Source organism: Ascidiella aspersa, chromosome 9, assembly GCF_963924565.1.
Source record: "Ascidiella aspersa chromosome 9, kaAscAspe10.2, whole genome shotgun sequence".
Lineage (NCBI taxonomy): Eukaryota > Metazoa > Chordata > Ascidiacea > Phlebobranchia > Ascidiidae > Ascidiella > Ascidiella aspersa.
The window spans coordinates 8,932,194-8,958,383 of record NC_139455.1 but is presented as its reverse complement, the minus strand read 5'-3'; the positions used below and the strand labels follow the sequence as shown (position 1 = coordinate 8,958,383).

The following is a 26,190-nucleotide window of genomic DNA, read 5'->3' as shown; positions in this document are numbered from 1 at the left end:
CAGCAGCCGCTACGTCCGTTTCGCAGTTTTTTAGGATTATGGAGAAATATTGCTCAAAACCAATCTGGATAGCTAGGTATAACCATGTAAACTGCTTTTGTCGGCGACCTAACAAATCAACAGCGACCCATGGGTTGACAAACACTGCTTTTCAAACTAATAGTTTGAAAATATCTACTCATGACATTGTTGTTTTGTAGAAAAATGCTCACAGTTTGGGAATATTTTTACCTAAAAATGTTAAGAACACCTGATTTTCATCGATACTTTCATTAGAAGTCAAATAAAAATATCTACTAAGTGACTACCAGTAATGTAAATTATATTAGTCACATCCTACTTGATTAATCTTACACGATCCAAAGTTTCGGGCCATTAGCGTACTAAAATGTTGCGAAATACTAGAGCTAAAAACTTGGCCTATGCAACTAAAAACTAATCTTGTTGACCAAAGCTATCATTTTTTAATTAATTTCGGCAATATCGTTTCAAAGCCCTGATATTATGGCCTACGTCTATATAGTCTACGTATACGACACAACAACAATCGCGTATAGGTGACAATTTTTTATAAGGGTATCGACAGAAATAGCAACGCAACTCGTACGTCTATTGCTTGCTATATGGGAACAATAAAACGCATCACAGCTGCGACAAATTGAAGTAAGCATGTATACTGCATTTGTAGAACTTCACCATTGCTTAAAATGCGTCAAATGGATTTAAATACCAGTAACGATCTTATTGTATTTCCTTTTGAAACTGTTTGGTAAACAGCTCACAAGAAAAAGTAACCAAATTATATTAAACAAATTATTTTTAGAATAACATAAGCAGCACTCTCTTGTCCACGATTTGGATTTTCGTAGGTCAAGGCCATTGTTGCACAGTAAGTAAACGGGGTGAAACGTGTTTTGGTTCAACTATAAACACTGCGTATCAAATAAAAGGTCACATAGTCAAAGAGTAAACTAATGCGTGTTAAATCTTTGAAATTTGCTTCATAAGTTCCTTAATCCTACTAGTTTGTCGCGTTTAGCAATCTTAAAAGCCATGCAATAAAACGAACGTAGCCTAGTAAAAGTAGGCCCAATTGAGCCACCTATCTTAGCTTTAGCCGTGCTGCTATGTGTACATGTGAGCATTATTGTAGCAAACACGCATTAGGATTTGGGTAGCACTCTCAGAACTTCGATAGTAAAAAGTCATATAGGCGTTCTCTCAAGCAAATACAGGCGCACGATAAAGCAGGTTATCACAGGATTGTTTTTTAACCGTTCTTCGCTTCCATAGCTTGTAATTGAATAAAAAAGGATGTGCGTTGATTATCATAAAAATATTGTGTAACCATTTTTTTTCATAAACCCTTATAATAACTGTGCCATTAAAATGACTGACAAAGTTTAACAAAAAGTAAGTTCCCAAAACTAAACTTGTTTTAACTTGTTAAATCACAAGACGTTGTTAGCATCAAAGCAGCCAGTGCTATTTGCGACGTGAAATCAGGAACAGAAAATAAAGAAGAAACAAAGAGAAAGAAAAAATTCTCTAAATAAATAGAAATGTAAATAGCCCGTGGTGCCAGCACTTCCGCTTTTTGTTAAGTGCGAAAGTAGCTGTTCTGCATGTACATTAGCCGGTCGATCGGATTCCCGTCCGCAGAGGTTTGAGCTTGGAAGTGTGGCAAGGCAGGTGCGCCCGAATACTGCTGAGGAAAACCGTCAACCGGCGAACCGCCAAGCATATTTGCGTCGCCAATTGTTGCAAGCATGTTGCCGCTGCTGCCGTTATTGTTGTAGTCGTTGAGGTGCTCTGGTGTCCTATACCTGGGTTCCAGCTCAAGTGGTGTAATTGTGGACCCAATAGTTCCCAAGTGGGGCGGTTGTGGAGTCACGAAGCCGTCTTCTCCTGGGTCCAAAGGGGGCAAGTTATGCTGGTCGTAGTCGTCGTACATGATATTTGAATCTAGTGTAAGAGTAGGTTACGTTTAGGTAAGTGGAAAATATAATAGGCTAATTAAACAGGTCACCAGAAACAGGTTAATAAACCTGCGAGCCGAGCAACGTTTAATATGTTCTGCTTGATTTGTATAATCTCGCTGTTATATCTATGAATTTAATGCAAAATGTTTGTCCTTTGAATATTGTTTTCATTACAAAGCTTGTTTCTATTTATTACTGAAAAAACTAATCATTGATTTAATATTTTAGCCTTTTGTACTATAAGTCCGACGCCGATACAATTAACTCATTTCGAGTAGGCCTACTTGGCTAAGTTTAAGTGTTAGCGGTTTAAAATCCTACCGTGGGCTTGATGACTTGACGAGTAAAAAATACTCGTACTGCTTTCCGACGCAGCCGTTGGCGAAGTGTGAACGCTACCAGGCGATCTGTAACTGTCGTGAAACGCTGTTGAGGTGTATGACCCCGGACTAGATATCTCGTCTGGAAAAGACAATTATATTCAATGTTTCCTTACATAATAATTGTCGATTCATCCAATGGTTATTAGTAAAAATATGTTTGAGGCATAGCCTACATAACTGAAATGATGCTATAAAATACCTTTTAAATCTATATTAAACGACTTAAAAAATGAAGCAAATCATTTCTGTCATTTCAAAGTTAGTTAACGAACAACGAGGTTACAGGAATTTTAACTTATTTAGGTAGCCTAGTTGAATTATGATTAACAGTAGGCTACGATAGGCTATATTTATGCATAGCGTTTTTACTCATTTAAAATATTCAAAACATTTTTTATACACTTTAGTGGTATTGAAAGGCAATAAAATGGTGGAAAAGTTGTAATTGTAAACGTACTGTCTGAATCTGAGTCATTGGTTTTCTTTCTTCGCTGTCTGTTGCCACGAGACGAATCCTGCCCACTAGCGTCACCTTGTGTTTGGCGTCGAGCAAGCTTTTTGACCTGTGATGGCGGAAGTGAGCAAAATAATTTAAATACTTAAAAATTACATAAAAGAATCGCTTTGTATTAGTCAAACGCTTACTTTTGCTCGTTGGTTTTGAAACCACACTTGAACCACTCGTGGAGTAAGTCCAGTTTCCGCCGCCAATGTTTCGCGAACCTGTTAAATACATAATAATAAACTCATATAAAAAAAATATTTTATACCTATTTGTTGTGGGAAATATCAGGACAGGTGAACCGAAAGAAGGGATAAGTTTAACTTTTATATACCGATATATTTTTAATGTTAACATTAAACAACCCAATTTGACATTATTGAAACAAGAATACATTTTACACATGTAACTTTTTTTTGTAACGTGTTGGATGTATTGGACAACGGAATAACATTGAGCTTCAATTATTTATGTGCGTACAAAACCTATGAACGAAGGTGTTATTCGTTGCTAGAACATTTAAGTATTGTCAAGAAGAACTCAAAAGTAACAGATTATAATCCAAACAACAAAATGGCGGCAAATATAAATTTGCGCTATCGTTTGACGAGCGTCTCAATAATCGAAAGTCCCCGAAGCAAGCTGGTAAAACTAAAATTGAATGCCTTCTCGATGATTGTACGACTGTACTGTGATATTTGTAAATTCTAAGTTTGTACCGCTTCGCTATGTGCTGCTGCCAAACATACCATTTTCAAGGATTTGTAAGTTGCTTAAGTTATCTGATACAAAACGATTAATGAAATCTATGTTTTGATTTTTCGTGATTTAAAATCGATAAAATACCAATCATTTTATGCCTTGAATAGCTAATACCAATTTTCCCAAATAAAGAATATTTTAAAATGTCTGAAATGTCCAATCATATATTTTTCCAAGCATATATATGCCAACACTTAATAAAATTAAAACATTAAGTAATACTACCTTTCGGATAGTCAAAAAATATCAATCGATCAATTAAATTACAAATTTTTTTACTAAGCAAAATTCAACCATCTTTATATTTAAGACAAGTGTTTCCTGTAACATCAAGTAAAACTCAAAACCATAAACACAAAGCTGGGAGAGCTGTCTTCAATTTGGTGTTGGCGGATACACAGAGGTATACTGTTGTTTACGCTATGTTAATTATCGTAGCGTTTTTCATCCACCATGAATTGGCTTTAGGAACTAGTAAAATATCGGACGTGTGTCGTGTGAGTACTGTTGTTTACGCTATGTTAATTATCGTAGCGTTTTTCATCCACCGTGAATTGGCTTTAGGAACTAGTAAAATATCGGACGTGTGTCGTGTGAGTTTGATCCAGTAGCCACAGCACTCTCTATTCCGGGCAGCTCCTGTTACTCGTAAAAGTGGACCCTCAAATGGGCGCTAGGGATTATAGACTTAAGCCCAGCAATCGAATAAGATGCTTACCCTGGGCTCGCTAATTGGTCTGGGACAGTTCCGCTTTTATTGTCCCGACGTCTGTGTGCAGGCCTACGCAGCCAAACAGATAGAAAGGGGATACCCGACTGTCGGCAACAATATTTTCAAGAAAAACAACAATAAAGTCTGCCGCTAATGCCGATTGCCCGTCGTTGCTCCGAACCTTAGAAGGGTGGGACGCGGCGGCGCTTCGACTTGTCTGTCGTCCGTTTAACAGACTCAACAAGAAGGTCGTGCTCGAAAAACCAGCCGAATTTTTCGTTTCAACCCAGTACACTCTCTGCATAACGAGCTTTTTTCATTTTTTAAATCGTTAAATTTAAAGAACTACAACGGCCCCAAGAGTGTGAGCGGCTAACAAAATGTCCGCTCTAAATAATGGTTTACAAGTCCTTGGTCAAACGAAAGTAAAGACCTTACTTTAGTGAAATACGGAGGATAGGTGGGTCTTCCTCGTTTATTCCTAACTAACACCGGAAAATTTATTCACTCACCTTTCGACACGGCTTCTGCGAAACTTCAAAAGACGCCTTGAACTTTCGCCTTTGGGCCGTGGTCAGAATGGTCCTCGGGCGCTTTTGCCGCTGTTTATCACTGGCTGACAGCATCCCAATACTCGACGACGTCGATTTGTTCTTGGAGCGCATGAGATCCATGCGACCAGCTTGTTCTTTAAAAATAACACAAAAATAAAAATAAAACTATAGGTAAAAAAAAACTTTAAACACATGTAATAGTAGTTCGGTAAACTTGCTCAGGAATATCAAACCATTTAGGTAAAAGTTGAATCAGACCAGCGAAGACTTTAGCCTAACACCATGTTATCTATAAGCATTAGTTAGAATTCAACCTTTTCAATAGCAGTCAGTCACGAGGCAACGATGAAAACATGACGTCATGAAGTGGCTTTATATTGATTTAACTTTCAAGAGAAGAATGCGCAAGTACGAACAAATTTCAAGCTTGGCGGCTGGCAATTATAGCGAAGAAAATATATTCGCAAATTTATTTAGGACACAAGACGTCGGAAAATGTTGTTAACACTTATTAATCAATTTATTTTGTTCGCAGTCTTCGACGAATAAATAGGAATGTTCTTAATCTACATGTTTTTGCGCAAAGCATTTTCAGGTAATAATTTGTTTTAAAAATAACCTAGGAGTAAAGGTTTTCGTGATGTTACACCTTTAGTTGAAATATAACTGCAAGTATTGATTCCAGTAGGTCCAACTCAAATTAATAAAAAAGGTAAAAAAAAAAAAAAAGGTAACAAAAATAACGATATTTTACCAGATGGATGTGGGTAATAGTGGGGACCGCCAACATGTGACAAATGTCCTCCTGTTGGACAAAACACTTCGTCGTCACTTTTTTCTGGAAATAAATATTTGATGTAAAACCAGAAACAGGCCTTCTGTTGTCCAATTTACTCGGCAAAACTTAGATAGACGGAAATTTTATACATGGCGAAAATAAACTTAACGGAAGGCCAGGAAGGGTCAAAACAATTACAGGCATATTTTGGATACCTCGAAATCATTACCACTTTTGTTTTAAAGGGGCAATATGTAAAATAAGAAACATACATTGCTGTTAGAGACATTAGAGACGTAGAATAACAAAAATGTCATACATAACATATAATATATACAATTTTTTTTTATCAATTTTAAGTCAAATAACAAGCAACCAACTAGCGACGACCTATATAAGTATAGCAACAAATACTGGCTTACCAGAATCTGAGTTTGACTCATCAGCTTGTACCATATCGATGCGATCGTTACACGTTTTGCAGCAAATGCGTTCGCTTATTTCGTCAGTAATGTACAGGTCTCCGGACTAAATACGACATTCATGTATACTTAACTATAGAAATTCTTAATGTTTGTTATTGCATAATATTACACATATTATAACAGAAACAATATACTTTAGACTTTCTTGTCTGAGTCAAAAAATGAATTCGAATTAAGAGACTGATGACGCCGAATTGGCGAAATATATTTCTTCTATTGATGACTAGAACTTTTAAATGACTAATATTGACTCAGACAACAAAGTCTAAAGTAATTGCTACCGTTTGAATTTATTGTCCTCATTTACATGTAAGGGCGAGGAAATGTCTTCATATTTCACATTTCAGTTTGCCATTATCACGGAAAAGGTTAATAAAATAATATGAGTAAAGGTTCCTTTATAGTGGTCAATTATCGTATTTCGTTATATACAAATTTTAAGTTGTTTTTTATACATTCTCGTATATAAAATGTAAAATGTATTCCGCTATAATACGAAAAGTGGTTGCAATCCTCACCTCGAGCTGACGGCCACAAAAGTGACAAGCAAAGCAAAGCACGTGAAAAGAATGTCCAGCCACCCTCCGCACCATCTCATTGCACGAGATGCTTTTGCTGCATCTTTTGCACTTTTGTAATCTGAATAAAAATATAGCAGCTGTATTTAAGAAGTCTGGTTGTGTGCAACACTACAACAGCCAAAATCGACTGAAAATACGTCATGATTTGAGGTAATAAAGAACAAGAAAGGTAAATAGCCGAAAATTCTAGCTAAGCTTAAGCAAACCAGGTCAGGCGCAATTAAAATAACTTAAAAGATGTATAAATATTTTGCCAACAAAGCCATCGTCAGTATACCTTATTCAAATAGAATTTATTACATTCTGATGTCGTTGCATTCTATTTGCATGTTTTAAGTTCTTTTAATTGTGTCTGACCTGAATTGCCAGCATGGCTACAGTTTTCTGCTTATACTGATCAGTTATTAAGGTCTACATTTACCTTGCAAGGGTCAAGGTGATTTCTAAAAGCACATATTTAATGCAACAAGAAAGATAAATTCATAAAAAAAAACTTTCGATGGAGAGAAACCAGTTTTGTTTAGGTGAATATTTTTGGAGAGCTTTTTTGTTGATACACGCTTGTCATTTTTGTCTCTAAAAAATAAAGAAACTTTCAAATCCTCTCGTTAGTCTTAGCCTTTGCTTTTCGCTTGGTCGGCTGTGCGGATATGAGTCAAATCCCGACACGCGCCGTCAGCGTTTGTTCTCTAATCTTTTAAACGGCCCCGGGATCTTCGGGAAAGCTGCAGAACGCTTTTGCATCCAAACACCGGCACGTTTCACGGATAAACTCCAAAACTTTTGTTCCAGGCCGGCGACCGTCCTGTAAACTATGGGCGCGATGTCCAGCAGTCCTACACATTCACGCCCTCGCTTCTGTCCGCTGCTGTAAGGCGAAGAGGAGGAAACAAAATGGCCGCCAACTTTTTGCGCGCAACGACTGGCAGGAGGACACGGGCGCCTTGCGAGAAAGCAAGCGCTGAAAACTTGACACGGCTAGACAAACGACCTGGAAATGTACGATGCTCGAAATCGGGCATTCTGGAATCGCGCAGGCACGAAGTGGTGATTTCAACTGTCTTGTGGACCCTGCCAGGCATTCCGCAACGTAATATTTCATTTTGGCGCGGCTCGTATATACCCGCTCGTCGCATTTCTGTGGAACAATCTTTTGTCGCCTTCCACAGTCGAATGCGCGTGAAAATCGGCGGAAAGAAGCCCTATCCCCCTGTCAGACAAGCACGCGAGTTTGTTGATGTTAAAGCTTTGCCTTTTGTATCCAAATCCCGATTGGGCAAACAGTGGAGGGTGCTGTACTGTGCTACGCTATGCGCTGTGTCAAAATACTGCAGTCGACGACCCAACAAAGATATTGCGCTTAGAATCGTGATCTGACTTCAACCGTCCGTTGGTCGCTTTCCTGAAACCTCGTGTTTCATACCAGAGGTCACCAAACTACGACCCTCGGGCCAGATCCGGTTCTTTCGAGAATCCCTATCCTTTCGAGAACCAAAGTTTTAATAGGCAGGGCATTTACTTACGGTCGTTACGTAATGTTTGGGGCACATCGAGGGCAGATAATTTAAAACAGGGTCCAATTATTCTGCTACAACGACAGCATAATTTTTTCAAAATTTAAACGTAATTTTTAATAAAATTTTAAATCGTACGACAACTTATTAAAGCTTATACTATATTTTTCATTGCATAGTTATTTGCATTTCCTTCGTTCCGCGATTGTCGAGTTAATAAAGTTCGAATTTTTTTATATGGCCCGCAATCGTCAGAACTTTTAGTTATCCTGGCTTCATAACAAAAGTTTGGTTCATGAAAAAAATTTTGGTTCCCTTCTTTAGACGAATCGTTTATAACAAAAAATAATGGCGGTATAAGCAAAGCGTGTTTTGTTGTTTAGTAATTTACCATAGGGGGAATAAAATATTGAAACGAATACAATTTTTATAGCAAATTTAATCCAGCTTTTCTTTGTGGCCTTCCACACGAAACAACGACGGAACCACAAGTCCGCTCAGTCCGTGCAGAAACCCTAAGGAAACGGGCGATTAAATGGAATCCCAGCTTTTAGCCGATTCCTTAGCGACGCTGGATCAGCTGTAAGGCACGTACGACATTTAAAGGGGAAAACATCTGGTGCGCATTTATTTCGGCGGGCCGCTTTAAAGTTGCTCCCGGTCTGGAGTGCGGGACAAACAGTGTTGCCAAACGGGATTTACGTTGCTGTATGGCCGAGGCATTTTAACAAACACAGCTGTGTGCCACCGCGGAGCCGTGTCATTCTGGCGACTGACCCCAAATATAGGCAAGAACGTGACCCAAGGCCTAGATCCTGGATAGCGACAGGCCTAAATGTATGTATTATTGGATCTAAGGGGTGGGGGGGATCGCGCAACAACGTATATCACGTCATCTCGCATTGGCCCTTCACACAGCGGGAACGAAGGCCCATTAGCCATCCGCCCACATTTTGAGCCACTTAGCAGACGTTTGCCAGGTCATTTGTGGGAATTTGGCTTTCCCCCATGATGGGTATTTGTTCGTTCGTGATTCCTACGAACAATATAATCTCAGAAATAGAAGAGCGTTAATTTTTGTGAAAAATGCATTTAAGTAGCAGCTAGAAATTAGGTTATTTTTGGTTACAATACGTCTGCAACTTATGTAAACTTTGTAGGAACTAGGAAAGTAATTTTATTTCAACTGTAGTGAAAAAGAAGCCCGTTTATGACACCAACAAACCCATTAAGAAGAAAAGTGCAATACAATTTCTGAAATCAATAGCACGCGATTCGGGGCTTAAACAGAGCTAGGAAAACAGTCGCCCGTATATGAAATCCCAGAAACTCGTTACCATACATCCGCACGTCATCCAGTAACCATTTTTGCAACACGTTGTGTAATCCTCTCCCGCATTGCCCAAAGTGTCGTGGCGAGTATTGCCCGGTACCCAACGGCACGTCTGTTGTGGCGGCGGACACGCGAAAAGCCCCGACAAGCGCGGAACGGTAAAGGCGGGGGCGGACGATGGCCTGTAAGTAAACTTGGAAGGCCCGCGAGCTCCCGGCGTTGGTTGGCGAAACCTGTTGCATTCGTCTGGCCACTTGCCCTCAACAGCTGCTCCTCAAGAGGTTTAGGCTCGCTGGGTTGACGCGTTGCTAGGCGACGGCACGAGCGTCAAACAGCGGCCGGGCCGGATACCCGGGGATGTCGACCCTCCTGTGTGCGCGCGTTTGCTTGTCGTCGTGTTTTATAGATGCCCACCATCGACTGACTGCTGGTTACGAGCGGCTACGCCTTACAAAATATTTGGTCGACTAGGCGCCGCTTGCAGAGGAAACGGCCGTCTGGAAACCTTACAGTCGTTACTTGCCCGCGTGAAATATTACGAGCATATCGTTGAATGTTTTCCATTTTCGCGCATGGTTAATTAACTTGGCCTATATCTCTATATGTCCACGAAGCGAAATTTGAGAAGAGTCGTAGAAACGACTATCGCCTATAAGCCGATAACTTGCTTAACACATGTTCTGCTGTCATATTTGTACAATCGTTTTTTTTTTCATTCAGAATGCGAATACAGAAACTTAATTACGGTGAACACAGTGCAGGTGCTTAACTCTTTCTGTCCGCGTACACCCTATTGGGTTTTTACTCTCACGGCCTGCCACCATTTTTCAACTATTTTGTTTTTAATTTACCTTAAGCTAAAAATTAATTGAAAAATTTGGTACCAGCGAATCTGCGAATTTAGGTCGATTTAACGTGTCAATAAGGTACAAAGTTATATACAACCACATACTGAATCTTACGCTAAGCTTAATTTACTATCAAAACATGCTAAAATTTTGGTATTAAACTCTATCAATACATATAATCGTGCAGTTGAGGTTTGAATTATTAGCTTTAAAAATGTTTTGATTTTTATTAAAATATATCCTTTTATTAAATTTCTTCAAAACTGTCCAAAACATTTTCAACATCAAAGCATTAACGTGCTATCATTGCTATGTGTAAAATTAAAAAGAATAAATAGTTTAAAATTATAAAACACACATTTGTAAAACAAACAAAATTCCGATCATAAGTAAAAGCAACGACAAAATGTAGCATAGTGCGAACGTATTTCAAAAAAACGGCACAGAGTAAAATAAGACGTGGGTTCTCACGCCATTTTGAATATCATATCTTTCGCGGTAAGACAACAAACAATATAAGAAATGTGATCGACCACTCGACACCTGGAAAATACGGAGACTGCCTTCATGTCGAACATACTTTAGCCGCCGACGCGGGAAAATTTTCAGCCGGCACCTGATAAACAACCGAAGCACACCGGTTCCCACAAACGTTGATGATGCGGCACCATTTGGGTCAGCAGATCAACGTCTTAGCTATTTCGGTGGCTTACACACAAACAAGGTTCGGGTTGGGTCGCAAAGCCTTGAGTTCGGGTGTACATCGCGTCCGGTCCCAAGCGATTCGACCCCCAAAAGCTGTCAAACGTATACCACAAAAGATTTCGCAGTTAAAAACAATTGGCTCCGCGGGAAAAATGAAGCATTTTATCTTAGGAGCTGGAGTAGGTATAGCAGCATCCCAATTCTCAGCGGTTCTCGTCCCATCGTGTTGACATTGTCGGGGTATCGAAAACAGGGAGCCGCACTGGGGATGCGCGGCTGGCAGACAATCGCGGAAAGGAAAGCGCGCTCGAGTGCTCCGACAAGTGAGGCGGGACAGCAGGTGCCGCGTCTCATGCATGTTTGTCTGGGACCGAGCCCAAGCTTTTTCAGCCGCTCAAGTGTGCGCCCTGAACGCCCGAGCACTTAAGCGGCCGCGCGACGCTCGGGACTCCCGATGGCCGCCCAGCGTCTTCAGGAACTCGCTCAAGAGCCTTAGATGCCATAACTTGTCATCCCGTCGTTCGAAGGAAATGTTCAACGGTTTTGAGGCCATTGCGATGTTAACGTTAAAAACAGCTTAGAAGCTTGGACAAAGGCAGCGGATCGCAGATAGACAACTAAAGATTTTATTTTTGCCAACTTCACCTCCACCTGTTTTCGCAGTCGCGATTTACCAAATATATTTAAAAAAAATAAGTTTGACGCAATTTAAATCCGTTGGGTCTTGCACTGCAGTTGCCAAACACTTGCCTTAGAGCGAAACGAATATTTAGTATACAAAGCCGTTGCGGCTTTTCCACAAATCATGTTCTCTCGTGTTTTGGGTTTGTTATCTTCATCTACAATGTTTGGCCTTCAGTGTAAATCAGCTAAAAATCTTGTCGTGCGAATCTGGGCCAAGTTACATCAACACAATTGCGTGAAGTGACGAAGGTTCACGATAATAAGATGACCCCTTTATAACACATTTAGTAAATCAGGAGATTAAGGAGATTCTAACTGAAATGGATTGCAAGAAAATAGATCGTTTTCCACCAAATTAACAAGGACACCGAGTTGGATGCTTTGGCATTTCGTCAAGCACCTACTTTGACTTGGCACTGTTATAGTTATGTAGATAAAGCAAATTTTACAATTTAGTTTGAGAATATACGGTAAATTGTCTCATGTTGCAAATGGTAATATATCCCGAATGTAATCAACTGATTTACATTTACCAATCTGTCGGCGGTTCAGACATGAATATTTCATTGCACACGATTCACTCGTTGGCGAACTTTGAGTTACAAAGGAAATCCATACGCCAAGTGAACTGCGCTGCACCTATTCCTGGACTTGGTCCAGAGGTGGTTGTATGAAGCACGACACCGCTTCTATCGCCATTTTAAGACTCTTCCCACAAAAAACAACCCACAACCGTGTGAGCATCAGATAAATTAAGATGCGTATTTTTGTTCTTGTCACACCTTTGTGACACTATATACAGCAGCGCCATATATTATTTATAGTAACGGTAGGCTGGTTAAATTTCATATGCGTTTAAGCTATCAGCTGAAATCATTTTTCTTCAGTATCCAAATGATCGATTTTGTGCAAAATATGTCAATATCAGATTAGATTTCGTCTTCGATGAATATTTACAGAAAATGACAAAAATGGGATAGTCGGCTCTCTTTGGAAATCACCTTAGCAACTTTAGTGAACATTGCATTTGTTTGGGGCTTATGTTGGGAAATTTCTCACCAAAAGCAAAAAATGTGACAATCATATCACCAAGGGAGGCGTATTAAAGTTTCATTGGCCTGGGCTTGGTTTATTTATTGTTGTATAGGGTGGGTCTTTAGGCGCGGGATCGCGCGGTCATTACGCGCTGTTTACACGAATCTCAATAATTTAAGGCAATCCGCAAGAAAGGAACAGCCACCCGCTTAATGTTTTTGCAGCAGAGTCGCAAGTGTGCGGTAAAACTATCAAATTTTTCGCCCTGCAATATTAATTGCGCCCGATCCGGTTTTGAGGAGGGCATTAATTATAGATTTGTCATGTCGGCCACCCTGCCTTATGTTGTTGCGCCGCGGCTAAACGTGCAACAGTATATGTTGCCCGACGGGATAAATTATGTAGCTAATTCTTGACAAATTTATGCGCATTTGCAAGGCCGAGCAGACAACGTTTTGGACACAATCAACGGCTGACAAAGCAAAGCATATCCCTTCGAAAAATAACAAAACCTATACCACAATATAGAGATGCAAGTTGTTTTACTTTTTAACACACAATCGCATAAAGAAAATATTTTGACAACACTCGTTTGTGTTGTTATTTTTTGTTGTGTTAGTGCCTGATTTAATTGACGTAGCAACGAGGCAACGACGTTTGAAGCCCGTATATTTAGGGCTACATCGGAAAGCAAAGAACAGCAGCGCGCCAAACATCGACTAGCGACAGGTATAGGGCAACGGGCGGATTTGTGGGAAAAGGTGATTTCCGCCTCTGACTGGCCCCCACGTTCGCCCTCCTGCCTTGCGAATGTGTACGTTTGTGTGCGCGCATACGACACGTGTGTGTGTAAAACGGCGACGCTTTTCTCCTAGAGCTCTTGAACAGTCACGCAATGTTCACAACAGAAACAGGTGCCCAAGCAAGACGCACACCTCAAACTTGACTTCTTACAAACAAGGCGGTTCAGCGGAGTCAATGGGCCAGGGCCAAGCGGGGCACACCAGGTCCCAGGTCTTTCCTGGCGCTGGGCAATCGCACGACCCTGTGACGCATTTTACGGGGCCTTCTTACACGGAAACTATACACCTTATCCGACAAATTACAGGTCAATCTGTGGCGCCCAGTACAAATATCCGATTTCGCCAAATCCCTATTGAGCACTGTATATGCGACAATCGTTGTAAATCTCTTATTCGGTGACCCAGGGAAGAACAATACAATCGGTAGCCTTGCGTTTCAGCCAATGACCCACAAACCTCATGTTACATTGAATAAAATAGAAGTAGATTGGACAAATTGACAGCCTGGGCTACTTACTTGGAATTGGTGAAATAAAGAGGTTTACGCAGTTATCGAAGTCAGACACTTTGTTTAATATGTGGGTAAGGTGTTTAGCCGCATAGCAGCACGGTCAGTCTTTTACACATTCGAAGACACCTGTCAAAATATTGGAAGCCGCTTCGGCGTTTAAAGCCGCGGGAAGCGGGGCGTTGTCGCGAAAAGTCCATAACAGAGCGTTGTGTGTGTCGCTGTGTTGGTGTGCCGGCTGCGTGTTTACGGAAACTCGTAGCGGTGGGAAAGATCCGTCGCGCGACCCGATAGATAAGAGGCGCTTTCACGTCAAAGATGCAAGATATGGCCCGGCCGTGTTGCTTTGTTTGGACGTTTATGTCTTACGGTTAGCCGCCTCACCCCGCCATCTTGACACCTATCGGCCGTAGACAGGCGAGCCGGGTTTTGTTTGAGGGAATAGGTATTATCGAGTTTGGTGGTTAGGAATATTTCCATGTAAGAGCAATGTTGACGGTTTGGGAAGTTTACATGTATACAGGAAGTTATAACTGCACCCATTAAAACTTAGCTAAGCTTTCTGATTGATATTTTAATACAAAGAACAAGACTGAATTCACCTTAAACAGCAAATTGCCTTTATCACAGCAAGATAAAGTAACCCCTTCAATAAAACGTATCTTCTTAACTATACCATTGTTCGAATTTTAAGAATAATTGGTATTACCAATTCGATACAGAAAAGAAGCGAGTAAATAAGTAACTGAGTTTCGGCGGCCTGGCTCGAAAATCAAACAGGCGGGACCTAGCCTTTGATCCCAGGCTGTAAATCAGACTGTGCTCTTTAGGTTATGTCATAAAAGAAAGTGCGCCTGAACGTTCACATAACCGCGCAACGTCTACGACAGCGCAAGCACGTCAAAGCAGTGTCAGACAGACTTTTACAACGTGCGATCGGGAAGGCTTGCCAAACGTGAGAGACCAAGAAACTGGTCATAAGCAAAGACGTTTCACCACTAACAATACTTAAGCGGCGCTGGCGATGCCAGACAATGGACGCTTATATATGCCCCGAGTCCGCGCTGGGCCTGCTGTATGCACTGACATATATACGATTGTTTACACGAATAAAAAGGCCGGCGAGAGCAGTTGATGCCCACGCAAATATTTGCCATTAAACAGTAGCAGTCTGGGCGGGTGAAATCCATCACAATGCACACTTCAAAGCATACCAGCGCTTTGTAGTCGCGCCTCCCTTTGCTGGCACCGCAACCTTGTAGTTGCTCCGGGAAAGCTGCAAGAGGGGGGGGGGGGGGAATGACCCATAGCGGGTCCCGCTGTAGCCCGCGGTCTGTCGAGATATCTTGTTTGTACAAAAGCACACGGCAGACACTATGTCTGCAGTCGCCTTTAAAAATGGAAAATACATAAATCATAAAAAGGCAAGACGGCCGCTACAAAAGAGTTTGGTAATGTGCGCGTTCATCACCCTATCAGACGTGTTCAGTACGAAAATAGCGCAGCTATATGCAACGTCGAACCCCGATCTTTGGTTTACCCGTACAGTGTACAAGACGAGTAATAGAAAATCGGTCCGATTTTTGAGTTTGAAAGCGCCGCAGACACACTGTTAACTAATCGACAGGGATTGTAAATCGTCCATAAGTAAATCGAAAAACAACACAGAGACAAGATTGAAAATACACAAATAAAAGAAAATCACTTTATAAATGACCTTGTAAATATAGTCACACATATTTCTCGGAAGAAACAAAATTACAGCTCTTTAAGTGTAAAAACACTTGACCAGGCCTTACCGGAAAAGCTATATATATATATATATATATATATATAACACCCCACAAACAATCACAATTCCAATGCGAAGGTTCCTCCTGCGGATTTGTTCTAAGCGACCAACGATTAGAATCTAAGGCTTGCGTTTGGTACGCGGATGTGCCTTCCTGCGTTCCCAAGAGAATGTGGCCAGGCCGAACGTGGATTAGCACCACGTTCCCATAACAAGCTTACACGCGATCAACGCCATTTTACAAACCGATCGCACGCTACAGCGCAAGATTCAGATCCCAGATGAACTTAATCCCAAACGTCGCGGCGGCCTCGCCAAAATAGGCAATCCCACGGACCGAGGTGAAACTAGTAATAAACTGGGTGAGCCAGAAATAACGTCACTGACTACCAGACCCAGTTTATTCGTAGGATATTGTTTTGAAGGAATGTTATGCTACTTACAAGTACAGAATACAAATACAAATACAAGCGTCTTAGGTGAAGCTAAATGCAAAAATATATACTTTATAAAACGCAATTCAACAACAAATATTGCAACATTTGCCATATTACCTAAACATATTGCTGCTATACAAAGTGAGGAGTTTATGATGTGAAGTCCAGAAGGTTGCATATTTGCATTCAATGCGTCTTAGCTGACTCAAGGAAAATTTTTGTGTAGAATTTTTGTGTTTTGTGTACTTTCCATGTAAACTTGAATAAAATTTTATTCAGAAAAAATAATAGCTCTTAATAATTTGCAATACCCACACCTTAATTATTATTAATTCTTGACCTATTCGGCAATTTAAAAATATGTTGGAATAACCAAATGGTTTTCAGCAGATTTTTTGAATGAATTTTAACTATAAAACATTAACTATAAAAAAACAAATTATATTGGGAAAGTATATAGGGAGGGTGAGTGGACAGCCTGATATACCTAATTAAAATCGATCTACTTAAATAATTTTAGAAAAAATATCAGTTTGTTAAAGCAAAAGAAACCACGCAGGGCGTTTTAAATCATCTATTATAGACTTTTCTTAAATATTTGGAAACAAAACATGAAATGTATTTCGTGTAAATGGTTTACAAATATACACGTCGAAATGCGGGAATAAAAATCAAAATCAAACTTAAGCCAGTGAGTTATGCTTCAATATACTTCGAACAAAGTTTTAGCAAACTATACAGAAGAGGTTGGGTTATACCGGCTGGAGATTTCCCAACTCGCGGTGTCGTGATGATAGATGGAAAAAAATGGGCTGTGCAACCTTACGACTAGGATAAGTCGTGGAAACGACCGATGTCACACCTATTCAAAACACTTTGTGCCAACAAGAGCCCGCGATCGGGCACGGGTCACGAGCGTTACTAGCCGACGATTGACAACCGCTGTTCGTGACTCGCGGCGGAACGGACATTTCGAATGGAGAAAGACACATCGGCGTGAAGACATTTTTTCGGCTAACGAAATGGCTTCGTTGAATTGCAATAATAGTCAGTGTTATTTCAAAAAACGAATGGTCGCAATTTTGTGCTGTAGCCCGATTAGGCCAAACATATAGTTCAATAATATCGACACTTTTTTCTGCTGTTTATTAAAAAATCAAAAATGTTATATTATGAATCAAACAGGACCAATAACAAATGAACTTGCAAGAAAACTACAGGGATATTTTTTTTTGAAAAAGTGCAAATAAAAATTAATCCGATATTTTCGTCAATGAACAATTGAGTACTGCCATTGAATTGACAAGCCGTGGCTAAGGCCAATAACGAAAACCAACATGGCCAATATCAATTTTGCGAATAAAAAATCGCGCCTTACATTCTCTTGACAGCGGCGGCGCGGTGATGAAAATGCAATTGGGAAAATTGCACGGCGCCAGCGAAGAGTCCTTCGCCCCGGAGTCTGTTGCTGTTGCAAGCATTTAGGCGATAAGTTCGCCGCGAAAAATCAATCATGTCGCGGGCACTAATTCGTTATTCGATCATGAAAGTTGCAAGGCGGCGGCGCCACCGCACACGATCGCTGCCTGTCCCGTATAAATAACTTATCATCGACTTAGCTACGGTTAATATTTTATGAGATCGAAACTAACGTGGTTTTAACTCGCGCACGCACCAACGCGATAATTGCTACCGAGTCCGTCACCGTCGAGGGGTGTTAACCGAATTTCGTCCACCGGCGCCTGGGGCCGTCGGGTCCCCGAAAGAGGCCGCGGGCGCCGACACGAATCGATGGAAACCCGGTGACGTTTGGCAGCAGCGGCTCCCGTCCCAGGCCCGGTAATTTCACTGCATTAATAAAACATGACATCAACTTAATGCAATTGAACTTCTAAATCGCGTTTCATGTTGGGCCGGACGATAAGCGGCGTTAAAGGGTTCGCCTACACGTGCTGCTACAATCTTGATACATTATTTAGCGTATCATAGCACAAGCTTGCGAAACGCTATGCATTTTGCGGTTCAAGTTTCGTCCCAGGCACTGACCAGCTCAACTACCTCATAAATGAGCGTTGCGACCGGGAAAAAAATAATTTTGGAGTGCTTTGTAATGGTCTACTTGCCCTTATAGCCTATGCTTGTTCATGATACACTTCATGGGTTCGATCGTAATTCTCGACGCGGGCGCCTGTGTTTTTATAAGCGCTTATCTGGGTGCAGCCTTCGGCTGATCTTGAAACCGTTACCTAATCAATAGCATTAAAATGTACCCAATCACCTTGGCTTGTCCCCACGCCTAAATTGTCTCTCAAAAGAATGATAAAATGTTTTTTGAGACAATTAAATCACTGTGAAAATTTCGAACCTCAAAATCATAGCGCGGCTAGAAGCTTCTGTTAGTATTCCGCTCAATATTTTCAGGCTTAAAATTCTCGCGCCAAGGTCTCGCGTTACCTGACTGGCACTTGAAACAATAGGCCGTCGATAACATAAGCGGCGTTCAAAATAAGGCGCTTAAGTGGCAGCTTCCTGTTTGAGGTGGAAGCATTCCCGCCCAAGACAAACGCACGCCTATTATGGACCTTGACCATGAGAGATCGTATGTCAAAACGGCCGTTAGTTTAAAACTATTGTTGTCCTTTTAAACCTAAAGAAAACGCGACTGGTGTGAACGCTGTCCTGTTACTCAGACACTCCGTCACCAAGGGGATATTACGTTGCGTCGCTTCGTTTTCAGCAAGCAACCCTTTGGCAGCATCAGCTGCGACAGGTTAGTTGTACTTGGAAGATAGAAGCCCAAAGCGCCGGCTGCGTGCGACCAGTCTCGGTCAATCCATTTTCCATAAGCGTCCCAAGGGAGCCTCGGCACGATCATGGGCCTCTCGTGGCTTGCCTGGAGGCGCGAAATGAATGCGGGTGGTCCGCAACCCAATTCCAGCGACAGATATTGGCGCGTTCGGCCCGTTTTATAAATGTGGGCGTGTTTTGGTTTGCACCGAAGTGCTGCAAAATTAATCGCAACTTATGCGCAAAAAGCAAAATAAGGCTCATTTTCTTTATGTCCGTTTTTGGCGGTTGTTAACCTGCGGCAATCGGTCTGTTCGAAATTGCAAATTCTAAAAATTGTTGCTAAAGCCTTTAAATTTAAAACGGATATTTTCACGATAATCACTGGCCTGATGTGGTTTCAGAAAGTAATACTGATACAACGCCATAAAAACAGCAAGACTCGCGCACAAAATTCCGGGAATTTGTTAGCTTAAACCTTTTACCGACTAAGCATCACATAGAGGATGTACTTTGAAAAGCAAATTGTCTATAATCCGCGCAAAGCTGCTAATATCCACAGCCGTCGGCGTCGTGGTATGACGTGACGAAGGGCTTTGAAGTGGTGCGTTGGGTATTTGCCAATGATTCAAAGCCATATAGTGTTTGTAAATCGACTTATTCTCGTAGTTATACACATCTAAGTGGAAATGTTTTTTCTCACGCTTCCTCTGTATAAGCGACTGAGGTGACAATTTATTAAACATTTCGCTTAATCCGTATTCCGCTACCTTAAGGCATTTCTTCTGCTAGGGTAAAAATAGATTGGGTTCGTATGCACGCTGTGGGCGTATATCAAAAGACCAAATTGTAAAATCACCCTTAGGCAGTGTAATTTGTCACCATATTTGGCTGGGTCGTTGTTGGCAATGTGAAGTATTTTTTGTTACATTAATTGGCTTCATGTTGATATCGAAAATAAGCCGCGTGATTGCTTGCACTGGGCTCTAATCGGCAATATATGGAGGGGATGGCCGCTAATTAGTTCATTTCTCGGCCAGTCCTTGCGTTTCGTGACAGTGCACCAATAAAAATACACTTCTAATGTTGCGAACAATGCGTCAACGATCGAGCTTTCTCGCGCACCACAAATGCAACTTGCGCAATGTAATATTCCAAATTAAAAATAACATCGTACAACAGTTAACGATTTACGTACAAGACAACAAATGGACAAATAAGCACATTCGAAATGACCTTTGTTTTCGTAAATATTAGGCTTAGTGAAACAGTGATTCGAAAAATATACACACGTCTCAAAAGAGGCCATGCCAACGGTTCCAATACAAATAGTAGACTATAAATGATGTTAATTTGAATTAAGAAAAAATAAACTGTAAAGCACTTTTGACCATTCCTGCCGGGCGTTTGTTCGTTAAATACTAAAACAGAACAAGTTAGCCAAATTATATGCCCGAAACCGTAGAATGTACAAGCATTTTGCCCAGGTCGTGCGGTCAGCCGCTGGTGTAGCGTTCGACGTAGTCGGCAGAACGCGTGCTAGGCGGTGTCGCATTGTGCCGGCACCTCCGGGCTTGCGGACGGCCGAGCGCAGGCATTTGGAGCCCGGCGAAATTGGCACTTACGGTGGCCGGACGGGTTTGTGTAATCGCATAGCTTGACGCGCAGAGCGGTGTCCCGTGACAGACGAACGCGGTCATTAGGACCGGCCGCGAGAGAAATAGCGCGCATTCGCTTGACGCATTCGGCATTTCAGAAACCGGAATCGACGCAGGACGCAAAGCACTTGCGATTTGCCTGGTTTGCGGGACCCGCCAGGCTGGTTTGATCAACAGAAACATAGAAATTAAAAACCTGTTTCGCTAAACCTCACATATTAAACATACTCTTCAAAATTACAATGGCAAACAAAAAACGGCACCATCATTGATAAATATATTGTTATTCATTCCATGTGCCACAAACAGTGTGTTTTATGTTAACCAAACTCTAAAGCAAAGCTCAATGACGAAGGTGATGTGACCAAGTGGAATCGCTTTGCCAACGGAAGGGAAGCGTGTCGGAACAAATTGCTCGGCCTTATTGGCTGTGCTCAAGTTCGGGGCGCGTTTTATTACGCGCACACTAGGACCGGCGTTTGTGTTTAATTAAATTATGCCCTTGTCGGACGCCTTGCAACTCGACAGTGGAACCGGCGCTGGGCCTTTATTCCGGTGCCGGTTAGCAGGTCACCAGAGAACTCCAGCTCTTCGTCGACCCGACCTTACGCGGCCCACCTGGCTCGCGTCACATGCAAGAAACAACGCAACGCAGTGCCAGGAAAGCCGACCGACCGCGAAACGCCTTGGCTGTGATCGAGCTGGAGAAGCTCTGTTGGTCTAGGCGCAGCCCGCGGCCAGCCGGTGAGGTTCCCACGAAGGCTGCCAACTGAGCGCAACCCGCTGCCACCGACTCGCCGCCTCGAAATCCCTTGTTTAGCCAACGGCCGACGAATGTGTCGGTTTCGAGTGGCGGCGACAAAGGCGGGACACCTCGGACAGGTGACGGTCTATTGAGCATCCGATGGCACTCACTCGGGCGCTGCCGCGAGATTTGCAATGGGAAATCTGGCATTTGCCGGACTGGGGGCAACGCCAAAAAAGCGGCCCATAATGGCTCGCTGTTGTTTCAAAGATGATCCGCTTACACTAATTGCTCTCAACCCATTTTCTCACTCAGCCACCCACATATATCATACATGGCGTGATCCAAATATTTATTAACCGTTCAGGAGTCTCGTTAAGGTCGCAATTTTGTTTCGTTTAACCTGCTATCGCCTGCCTAAAATAAAGGGCAACATGTTTTGATAACAGTCTTAATGCACACGCCCGAAACAACAAGCACAGTGTTGGATTCAGACATGTGTAAGTAATATAGGCCATCGCATCGGCCATGACTTAATTGGTCTCGGAAATAGCGGTTTTCTGGGAAATCGCAAGCGCCGCCTTCCTGTTTGGGTTAAGAATGTCAAATTTCGTGCAGGAATAATCTGTTCAGTTGCGGGTATGGCTTCTGCGAGCGTGATTGTGTTCCCTGGCCACACAAGCGGACTGAACAGTTTCCCCGGCGCACGTTTGCCCAGAGTTTTGTCAAGTCACGCCCCTATTGGCTGAACTCATCCCTCGCTTATATGAAAACCGTACACGACTTCTGCTATATAATATTGGTTATATTTCTCGGTTAATTTTTAGACAACCTATTCAACGCGAATCAAAGTGGCTAAAAAACGAACTGCATTACAAATCCGCCAATAGACTGCTGGATTAGAAATTGGATAGCTAAACTTTTAATTGCGAGAATTAAACGGTTTGACCATTTTGTTATATACTTTCAAACCTAACCTTTTACCCAATTTTGTTTCAGATGTAACCATTAGCCTCAGCTTAACCAGACAAGAAAACTAATTGATATCCAAGGCGATAATTAGGGGTGCGTTTGCGTCAGCAGACGCCAAAAACATAATTATACCCCGCGAAATGTTGTAACCCTTGAACAAATTGATATTTTTAACATTTATTTGTTTTGCGTTTCTCTGACGACGTACGTTTTCAACAACAAACATTTACGACGAGGAAACAGTATGGCAACAATGTGTTGGCGTGTACGACGTATGTGTGTGTATGAGTGAGTGTGTGGACCGTAACGCTATCCTAATCCGGCTGGTGAAAATCACAATGGGGTCTATATGCTCGTCGCTCGCACCACCCACGCAGCTGTAATCTTCATCAATTCCAGGCCACGTCACGCTTCACGGCGCACCAATAGCAGGGTGATAATTCCCGGTAGCGCAAAAATTGCCATTTCGAAAGTATTGTTGGCCCGGTGGAACGGTGTGAAGCGGGCATCCGTCAATTAGACCAACAGAAATTGTGGCTTTCGACTGAAAAGGAGATATCGCCATTCCAGGCGAATCGAAAACCGACTTCCCGGCAATAACGCGCTATTTCTCACATCAACGTAATGCCCAGACCCAGACCGAATGAAACCAGACAACTGCGTGGCCGACATCGGAGTGTTCCCACCAAAGTGGTTTAGGGGAGTGTGAGGTTAATGGCCATTAAATCAGACTTTTTTTTATCAAATCCTAAGCAATCACCAGTCGCTGCTATTTTATTTCGAAGAGGATGGTTACTTTCGAGGAATGACAGTCGTTGGACAGACGCGGTCCCGCCAGTAAACCTTTTCAAGTGAATTCACCATTGATTGAAACCAACGGTTAAATGTTTTCAATCATAGTAAAAACTGAAAAAAAAACTCAAGTAGATTTTGCAAAACATTTTCTTAGCAATACACTCTTAAGTTGGATCTGTCAAAATATTTGATACAAATCTCTTTCAGTTCTAGGTGAATAATCAAGTTCTGTCTGTTTGCCCCAAAACATGAAAACACGTTAGTGGTACATTAATACACGCGACTGGTGGAGGTGGAAACGCGACTGGTTGCTATCATAAAAATTTTCCACACTCTAATCGAACATTGCACGAAAACTCATTAAGTCACTTACTGGTTGTAATCCTGTCGACAGTAGAGATTACAGTCCTTGAGGTAACAGGTGTCCTTGAGGGCTTGCCCGCACATTCTGCACTGGACGCACGCCTCGTGCCAAGCCCGGTGGTCGATCCACATGTAGTACTTGTCGAAGATGGGCTTGTGGCATCCGGCGCATAGCTCCGGACAGTTGCCGCTCGATTCCAGCGGAAAAGGGTCGCCCGAAAGCCCGCCGCAATCGCTGAAGTGGTTCGATCCCACGTAGATGGAGTCGTTGTGCACGGGCAGTGACACTTGAGGATCTAGAAGATACGCACAAAAATATTGACCGAGTTTGTTTAGGGTTCATCGCTGGAATTCAGGCCTTCGCAAGTTGTATAGTTTCTTGTTTTGTAGTTAAAATAATTTTGTGAGTAAAACAAAATGAAAAAATAATTTTGTGAGTGAAACAATTTGTGAGTAAATTAAAAAAGCTAATTTTTAAATTACACATTTTTTCAATTATATTTAACCCAAACCACCGTTACGAATGCCGATAGCCATTTTCTATTGATTGCAATTCGATATTAGGAGATTAAGAAATGCGCCAGTAAACCGGTCCAAAATTTTGGAGGCGAACAACATTCCCAAGTTATCAAGACGCCGCATTTCGAGAGGATTCTTTGCCAGCTGCGCATACAGTGTCGCGCAAGGCAAATCTCGCAAGAAAATGTTTGTCTCTCCCGAGTGTTTGTTTGTTGCGCTTGATTGACGTAGAACGCGTAACAGAGTGTCTAAAAGTGCTTAAGGACACGCAACGCTTTCGCAACGCCTTTTATCTCGATGACGTCATCAGCCAAACGTTTTTTGAAATACCCAATAACACCCTACTTCGCTATATTTCAAACTTCGCCCCACGTAAAAAAAGAAGATTAAGCTGTTAGTATAAATAAAATAAATTTTGTTTATCTTTCAAATTTTTGGCATTTAATGACTCAGTCGGCAAAATTGCAAGCACATATTTTTGCATAAATTTTATGTCGCATCGTTTTAAACAATAATGATGTTTTAAATGCGCATTAAGCAAACATGATTAATCTGGTTGCCATATTTCCATAAACATTTTAAAAGAAACTTTTTTATTTTACGATCTTTGTAGTTCGACAAGTAAATGACAATTTTGTGTTCTATTTATATTTTAGACGTCCTTGAAAAACTAAGCCTAAGATTTCTAAATAACAGCACAAACCAATTAATTTCCTATAAAAGATTGGCATCTGAGAATTTTGTACATAAGGAGGATTAGCCACTATCGAATTTGTCATTATTATTGTTCTATTTACGCTTACTATTAATAGTAGTATCAAACGTTAACATTGCAGTAAAGAATGTAACACAGCCAACAACTATTGCTTGAGCACTGTATGTAAATAAGGCTTGGCCCGAAAAAGATGTGATGTATAGCGGGACGCTGCTTTGCTTAAAATAATTATAGAAATGCGTACCCAGTAGTATGAGCAATGGGCTATATTTTACCTTTCGTTATTATATGATGGTGACTATTAATTTAAATTTAGATTTTAGTAAAACAAAAATAGACGTTCAGAAACAAAAATAGACGTTAAGAAAGTTTCTTCAGAAACTATGTTTAAAATCATCGAAAATATATTCGCAGCACTGTCGAACTATTTAAACGTTTTTGCTTGCTTACACATTTCTATAACTTTAAAAAAATTGCAGTCTTGCCAAATAAAAACCCCTACGAAATAGCTCTTAAAAATAACACTTACAAATTAGCATAATACACTATTGTTACATCGATCATTACGGCTTACTTTCAACGAAAAAGCTACATTTTTTTTCATTTTTACTAACAATGTTAATAAATATTTGCCGCAAATTTTACAAAGTAAACTTCTCTTGGAGGTTTGAAGTTTATCTCGATATTATAAGCTATAGCGACTGTTGACAATCGAAATTTTACTGTGAATATTTATTTGTATCTTATATTCGAAAATAAGAGTTTGCTAAGCGATTCCAACCCACCTTCTTCATTTGCCTCGTCTTCTTCCATATTTGTCATATCGAACGCTTCCACTTTCATCAAGGGACGAACATGGGCCGAGAATGGGGGCACCTGGGTCGGAGTGGAACTTTTGGGGGGCGCGGGGCCGTCGACAGTGGTCGAGCTGCAACACAGGGTGTCGGCGCAACAGGAACCAGCAGCCAGCTTATATAAGAGGCTTGCGCCAGGTAAGATTCCAAGAAAACAGAAACAACTGTGACAATGCTGGTGTTACGGAGTCAACCGACATATACGACTAGAGTCTGAAAGGAAAAATCGTTATAGCACTATGGATAATCGTAGATTTTAATGCGTTGTAAATACTTTAATTTGTTATTTTATGCTATCTTTTTCTAGTGAAATACAGTTTGCTAAACAATATATTATTAAATGTTATTCTTTTTTATTTTGACCATCTTGTAAACAGAACGTTT

General features: G+C 41.3%; 1 protein-coding gene across 1 annotated transcript; it reads right to left on the bottom strand.

The window, feature by feature from the left end:
* Positions 1-562: 562 nt before the first annotated feature.
* On the bottom strand, positions 563-25,995 carry LOC146132301 (uncharacterized). Its single transcript, XM_083397109.1, has 10 exons — positions 25,738-25,995; positions 23,729-24,014; positions 6,677-6,797; positions 6,096-6,201; positions 5,650-5,733; positions 4,854-5,029; positions 3,011-3,088; positions 2,823-2,928; positions 2,304-2,444; positions 563-1,965 (listed from the first exon to the last, which is right to left on the bottom strand). The coding sequence occupies exons 1-10, from the start codon at positions 25,793-25,795 to the stop codon at positions 1,601-1,603; spliced, it is 1,521 nt and encodes a 506-aa protein (XP_083253235.1). The 5' UTR covers positions 25,796-25,995; the 3' UTR covers positions 563-1,600.
* Between the last annotated feature and the right edge of the window lie 195 nt (positions 25,996-26,190).

Excerpts from the sequence above, each read along its gene's own strand:
- LOC146132301 (XM_083397109.1), bottom strand. The coding sequence starts at position 25,795 with ATGAAAGTGGAAGCGTTCGATATGACAAATATGGAAGAAGACGAGGCA. Across the intron at positions 24,015-25,737 it reads AGACGAGGCAAATGAAGAAG|ATCCTCAAGTGTCACTGCCC; the intron begins GTGGGTTGGAAT and ends CGTATCTTCTAG. Across the intron at positions 5,030-5,649 it reads CTATTACCCACATCCATCTG|AACAAGCTGGTCGCATGGAT; the intron begins GTAAAATATCGT and ends TTATTTTTAAAG.